Here is a 7,356-nt window from a genome sequence, read left to right as displayed (position 1 = left end):
CCGGTGAGCTCTGCGGCAGGCCCCGGTGAGCTCTGCGGCAGGCCCCGAGCGCGGAGCAGGCCCCGCTGAGCTCTGCGGCAGGCCCCCGCCAGTCGTCTCTTTTACTCACAGTGTCAGCAGTGCTGGTCAATCCCAGTCTCCCGACTCCCGCCACTCCCCCTCTTCCCCACTTGGCGTCCATACTTTCGTTCTCTACGTCCATGTCTCTATTTCTGCTTTGCAAATAAAGTCATCTGTACCATTTTTCTAGATTCCATCTATATGTTAATATATGACATTTGTTTTTCTCTTTCTGGCTTGTTTCACTCTATATGAGAGTCTCTAGGTCCATCCACATCTCTACAAATGACCCAATTTTGTTCTTTTTTATACATATTAGTGTTGGTTGCTCAGTCTTTGTCTGATTCTTTGTGATCCTGTGGACTGTGGCGCTCTAGGCTCCTCTGTCCATGGGATTCTCCAGGCGAGAATACTGGAGTGGGCTGCCATTTCCTTCTCCAGGGGATTTTCCTGACCCAGGGATTGAACCCAGGTCTCCTGTATTGTGGTCAGATTCTTTACTGTCTGAGACTTCAGGGAAACCCTCCTTTTTAATGGCTGAGTAGTATAATAGTTCATTGTATTAAGACCATTAGATACAGAGATTCCACAGCTCTCTTGATAAATTATTAGACTTTTAGACTTTTGTGGTTAGATGATTATTTCAGAAATCTAGCTCATATTATCATTAACATTAGTCTGACTTTTCTAATGACAACATTAGAAACAGATATATTATTCTCCTTTACTAAAGGAATAGCACCTGATTTATATGAAAACCTGTGTCAACTCCTTACTAGTTCAGGTTTTCCCCCCTCCTCAAAAGACGGAGAGTGCTATTAGGCTGCTTATTTGTTTATTTGCATAATACATTTTCCCCATGTTTGGCCATATTTTTTGTTGTTGTTCCTTTCCTTTTTCCTTTGGAACTTCTCCCAGCTTTCTGGTTGTGGGTTTGTAAACTGAAATGCTGGGAACCTTGTAAACTGAATATAGGCATGGAACAGATGTTCCAGCAGAGTTTTTGGCTTCAGAATATTATTTCAAGCCAGTGGTCTGTGTTTACTTGGCACTGGAGAAGTAACGAATGTTCTGTGTTTCCTCTTCTACTTTGAGTATCTGGTCCCTGACGCACCATCTCAGCCGCCCCGATCCCTGATCTTAGAGCTGCTTCTAAACTTGAATGGATGTTCTGACTCTAGCGTAGCTCTCTCTGAATGTAGCTCATGCCTTTCTTTCCGAGTTTAATAAATACAGACACGTTAAAGTAGCTCACGTCCCTGTGTACAAAGATACCTTAGGCCAAATGTGGAAGAACCAAATATAAAATAATAACAAAAGGTTGAAGGAGAAAACAGATCTCTGAGATACTACTCTGCTGACCCCGAGATAAGCACAATCAGTGTTTCAGTGCAAACTCAGACTGTGTTATGTGTTTAGAATGTATTTATTGTGCAGTTGCTAAGCTGTGTCCGACTGTTTGCGACCCCACAAGCTGCACGCAGCGCGTCAGGCCTCCCTGTGCGTCACCACCTCCCGGAGTTCACCCAAACTCATGTCCATTGAGTCGGTGATGCCATCCAGCCATCTCATCCTCTGTCGCCCCCTTCTCCTCTTGCCCTCAGTTTTTCCCAGCATCAGGGGGTTTAAAGCGTATGTATGTATGCATTTATATTTACGTATGTTTATGCCTATGTGAGGTGGATCTGTATTTATGTACCTTTATACACATCATCCTTTCGAATGCCTCCATCATATTCCATTGAACAGATGCAGCCTACTTCATTGAGTGAGTGCTCAGCAATTACGTTTCCCTAACTCTTGCTACTGTGAACAACGTACCAATGAATATTGTTCGTGCATGCTCATACTTTTGTCTATTTTCCTTAAGATAAATCTGAGGAATGGGATTTGGGGATCAAAGTATATATCAGTTCAGTTCAGTTCAGTCCCTCAGTCATGTCTGACTCTTCGACCCCATGACCCCAGGCCTCCCTGTCCAGGACCAACTGCCGGAGTCCACCCAAACCCATGTCCATCGAGTCGATGATGCCATCCAACCATCTCATCCTCTGTCGTCCCCTTCTCCTTCCACCTTCAATCTTTCCCAGCATCAGGGTCTTTTCAAATGAGTCAGCTCTTCCCATTAGGTAGCCAAAGTATTGGAGTTTCAGCTTCAACATCAGTCCTTCCAGTGAACACCCAGGACTGATTTCCTTCAGGATGGACTGGTTGGATCTCCTTGCAGTCCAAGGGGCTCTCACTTTAACTCAGATGACCATTATATCTACTACTGTGGGCAGGAATCCCTTAGAAGAAATGGAATAGCCATCATGGTCAACAAAAGAGTCCGATATACAGCACTTGGATGCAATCTCAAAAATGACAGAATGATCTCTGTTCGTCTCCAAGGCAAACCATTCAATATCACGGTAATCCAAGTCTATGCCCCGACCAGTAACTCTGAAGAAACTGTAGTTGAACAGTTCCATGAAGACCTACAAGACCTTCTAGAACTGACACCCAAAAAAGATGTCCTTTTCATTATAGGGGACTGGAATGCAAAAGTAGGAAGTCAAGAAACACCTGGAGTAACAGGCAAATTTGGCCTTGGAATGCGGAATGAAGCAGGGCAAAGACTAATAGAGTTTTGCCAAGAAAATGCACTGGTCATAGAAAACACCCTCTTCCAACAACACAAGAGAAGACTCTACACATGGACATCACCAGATGGTCAACACCAAAATCATTGATTATATTCTTTGCAGCCAAAGATGGAGAAGCTCTATACAGTTAACAAAAACAAGACCAGCAGCTGACTGTGGCTCAGATCATGAACTCCTTATTACCAAATTCAGACTTAAATTGAAGAAAGTGGAGAAAACCACTAGACCATTCAGGTATGACCTAAATCAAATCCCTTACGATTATACAGTGAAAGTAAGAAATAGATTTAAGGGCCTAGATCTGATAGACAGAGTGCCTGATCAACTATGGATTGAGGTTCATGACATTGTACAGGAGACAGGGATCAAGACCATCCCCAAGAAAAATAAATGCAAAATAGCAAAATGGCTGTCTGGGGAGGCCTTACAAATAGCTGTGAAAAGAAGAGAAGTGAAAAGCAAAGGAGAAAAGGAAAGATATACCCATTTGAATGCAGAGTTCCAAAGAATGGCAAGGAGAGATAAGAAAGACTTCCTCAGAGATCATGCAAAGAAATAGAGGAAAACAATAGAATAGGAAAGACGAGAAATCTCTTTAAGAAAATTAGAGATACCAAGGGAACATTTCATGCAAAGATGGGCTCAATAAAGGACAGAAATGGTCTGGACCTAACAGAAGCAGAAGATATTAAGAAGAGGTGGCAAGAATACACAGAAGAACTGTGCAAAAAAGATCTTCATGACCTGGATAATCATGATGGTGTGATCACTCACACTCAACCTAGGGCCAGACAAAGTATATATATATGCATTTCTTAAATCTAAATAAATATAACATAATTATGCACCTCAAAGTTTATATTTCTCTCAAAGGGCACAGGCCCTTTCAGCATTCCCTTTTCAGCATGTTCTCATTTATAAAAATTTCTTTTCTGATATGATAGATAACTTTATTATTATCTAATAAGGTTAAATATTTTGTTTATTCTTATAGTTGCTTTTAAAATTATACAGAATCATACCTTACTTGAGGTTCATTAAATTTTAAAAAATTTCACTCTTATGCAAAGTTAGTAATGCCTCAATATATCTAGCTTGTTAATGAAGTGAAGTGAACTGAAGTCACTCAGTCATGTCCAACTCTTTGCTACCCCATGGACTGTAGCCCACCGGGCCCCTCTGTCCATGGGATTTCCCAGGCAGGAATTTAGAATGGGTTGCCATGCCCACCTCCAGGGGATCTTCTTGACTCAGGGATCAAACATGCAGCTCCTGGATGAGCAGGAGGATTCTTTACCAGGGACACCCTCTTATGGAACTAGGGGAGGAATAAAAATATATTTTGGGGGGACGTCCCTGCTGGTCCAGGGGCTGAGATTCTGTGTCCAGTGTTGGGGGCTCTGGGTCCTATCCCTGCTGCTCTGGTGGCTGTGACTCTGTGTCCAGTGTTGGGGGCGCTGGGTCCTATCCCTGCTGCTCTGGTGGCTGTGACTCTGTGTCCAGTGTTAGGGGCGCTGGGTCTGATCCTTGGTTGGGGAACTAAGATGCTATGTGGCCAAAAGGAAAGGAAAGAAAATTGCCTGAACTGAGGTGAAGAAAACTGGAACTACAACATATCAACTTAAAAGATTATATGGCAAAAGTAACAAATTTTTAAAAAGTGTTTTGGTTGGAAGAATTATCTTTGAATTGAGGAAAAAACACCTCACATGCCCTCTGTCCCTCAACATAACCTTGGAAAATTGCTAACCATTGAGAATAGCAGATCCTGGGTAAAAGAATTCCAAGCATTTAATCTACTTGGAAAGAGAAGGCAGTGGAAACAGGGGTTATAAAAATATCAGAGAATGGAATCAGGATGCACAAGTAATTGTAAAATATGGAAATTAAAACCTGTAGCTGCATGATTTTTACTAACATCTGTTTATCCAGTTATTCACATAGCAGTTGTATATCTGAGTAGAATATTACTAAAGAGCAGCATTGCTTTCTAAAATTTTTGCCTTTCACTTAAGACATGTTTTAAGAGATGAAGATCTGAAGTGTCCTTTAGCTCAGAGAAGCCTTTCTTGACCACTCTAAGTCAAGTAGACCCAGCCCACTCCGTAAGTCAAGTAGACCCAGCCAGCCCCGTCACTGTCCGTGTTAATTTTCTTCACAGCACTTACCACAAGCTGAAATGATGTCATTGACAGTTGACTTGCTTATGGTCTGCCTTTCCCAACCAGAATGTAAGGTCCATGAAGACAGGACCTTGTCTTTCTTGCTCTTCACTCCCTCCCCAGGGCCTAGAACATGGAAATCACAGTAGATGTATCTTTTGAATAAATGAATTAGCTATGAAGTTTCTCAGCAAAGCCACTGTGAATTTAAAGAGTTGTATTGTATCGTCACAGTAGTTTTGAATTAGATTTAATTGATGTTCATGGACACTGACTTGAGCCAGGCACACACCCAGCTTACAGTTCAGTGGATGGAAAGTCACGTGTGAAGTCCGGCACTCTCTTCAAAACGAAGATATTACTTTTCTGAAGATATTTTCTTGGTGGAAAAAAGTTGTGAGCTCCCAATCAAGTATGCTCAGATAGGAGTCTGTAACCTTGAAAATAGGTCTTCTGACCTGTAATTTTAAGTGGGGTGTCAGTTTGGCCTACGCTTAGAACTTGGATGTCTTTAGTGTGGCTTTATACTCTTCACGGCTTCCCTGGTGGCTCAGATGGTAAAGAGTTTGCCTGCAATGCAGGAAACCTAGGTTCGATCCCTGGGTCAGGAAGATCCCCTGGAGAAGGGCATGGGAACCCATCCAGCATTCCTGCCTGGAGAATCCCATGGATAGAGGAGCCTGGTGGGCTACAGTCCATGGGGTTGCAAAGCTTCGGACACAACTGAGCAACTAACACACACATAATCCTCATATAACTTTAACCTCTGGTGCATCTCATATCAGTTAGAGGCCATTTAGTTACACTATCATCTGTATTTAAATCAGGCTGATAAAGGTTTAAGTAAAACTACTTTGGAAAATAAAAGAGCCCAGTATGGCCAACCATGTCTACAATGGTCTGTGCAGGCTAAGTCCCTTCAGTCGTGTCTGACTCTACGTGACCCCATGGACTGTAACCCCCCAGGCCCCTCTGTGCTGGGATTCTCCAGGCAGGAATACTGGAGTGGGTAGCCATGCCTTCCTCCGGGGGATCTTCCAGGCCCAGGGATCAAACCCATGTGTTTTCATTTCCTTCGTTGGCAGGCAAGTTCCTTCCCACTAGCGCCACCTGGGGAAATATCTCTATCACAAACCTTATGCACCATACATTTCACTGGTCTTTTAGGATGGTTCACCAGCGGTTAAGGGTTCCATTTTCCCAAAGGAGCCCAATGCCATTGGACTTTGTATTCTGATTTGAAAAACTAAAAATCCATCCTATTTGTAAGTATGCCAAATATCATTTAGGCCTCAGGCCAACTCTAATTTCACAAGCAGATTAAATGATGTGGGACTTTAGCTCTTTTTCTTGGCAAACATTGTAAGCAATTGTGGCCTCTTTTATTTGGTTTGTGTGAAGCAGTGAAAAGTGTTCTGTTGTGCTGATTTCAGCTGGCGGCTGGGAGTGTACCAAGGACAGATGCGGAGAAGTAAGAAATGAAGACCATGCTTGTCACTGCTCTGAGGACTGCTTGGCCCGGGGAGACTGCTGCACTAATTACCAAGTGGTTTGCAAAGGTACATGTTTCCTCTGTTGGCTTAAACCTTAAAAAAGGGAAGATCGGAGACGTCCCAAGAGACCTCGGCTCTTGCGGCTGTGACACCTTGGACGTGGGCTTGGGAGGTGGGAGTGAGTTGTGCCTTTTCTTTTCTCAGGCTTCTTTCTCAGGTTGGCCGGTCTGCATTTTGCTGATCTGAAATAACAAGGAAATTATCCCAAATTCCATAATTAGGGACCCATAGTCATATATGGATGTGAGAGTTGAACTCTAAAGAAAGCTGAGCACTGAAGAATTAATGCTTTTGAACTGCGGTGTTGGAGAAGACTCTTGAGAATCCCTTGGACTTCAGGGAGATCCATCCTAAAGGAAATCAGTCCTGAATACTCATTGGAAGGACTGATGTTGAAGCTGAAACTCCAAATGAGTGAACTGAACTGAATCATGAAGAGATTTCTAGAAGAGATCCTATCTTGGTCAAGTTTCTTAGAAGCAGAGCCTGAGATGGGAGTGCTGTCCAGGGAATTCTCTGGGAAGGTCTCTGCAGGAGAACCATCTGAGCGAGCAGGGGCGTGGGGAGGGGAAGGCGAGTGAGGCTGTGGCTCAGGGCACGGGTCCCCTGGCTGTGCCCTCCTCGGGCTCTGGCGGGTGAGCCTCAGAGCTCTTACGTCTGAAGTTGGGCACAGCTTGGTGCCCACCAGCTGTCAGCTGTGAGCCTCAGCACCAGCACCAGCCTCGGGGTGGGAGTGTGAGCGTGCTAAGCCCCTCAGCCGTGTCTGACTCTGTGCGACCCTCTGGACTGTAGCCCACCAGGCTCCTCCATCCAAGGGTTCTCCAGGCACGAATCCTGGCGTGGGTGGCCATGCCCTCCTCCAGGGGGTCTTCCCCCTTCAGGGGTCGACCCTCAGGCACGAATCCTGGCGTGGGTGGCCATGCCCTCCTCCAGGGG

At 44.3% G+C, this 7,356-nt stretch overlaps 1 protein-coding gene across 12 annotated transcripts in view; it reads left to right on the top strand.

Annotated features, from left to right (window-relative positions):
• The window catches only part of ENPP2 (ectonucleotide pyrophosphatase/phosphodiesterase 2), a 134,085-nt gene that overhangs the window by 54,761 nt on the left and 71,968 nt on the right, over window positions 1-7,356 (top strand). For all 12 annotated transcript variants that reach the window (XM_040261170.1, XM_040261167.1, XM_040261165.1 and 9 more), the window contains one exon: window positions 6,301-6,426. In XM_040261170.1, coding sequence (XP_040117104.1) covers window positions 6,301-6,426 — 126 coding nt within the window. The remainder of the gene's footprint in view (window positions 1-6,300; window positions 6,427-7,356) is intronic.

This window comes from Oryx dammah, unplaced genomic scaffold (genome assembly GCF_014754425.2).
Source record: "Oryx dammah isolate SB20612 unplaced genomic scaffold, SCBI_Odam_1.1 HiC_scaffold_19, whole genome shotgun sequence".
Classification (NCBI taxonomy): domain Eukaryota; kingdom Metazoa; phylum Chordata; class Mammalia; order Artiodactyla; family Bovidae; genus Oryx; species Oryx dammah.
This window is presented reverse-complemented; position numbering and strand designations above follow the sequence as displayed.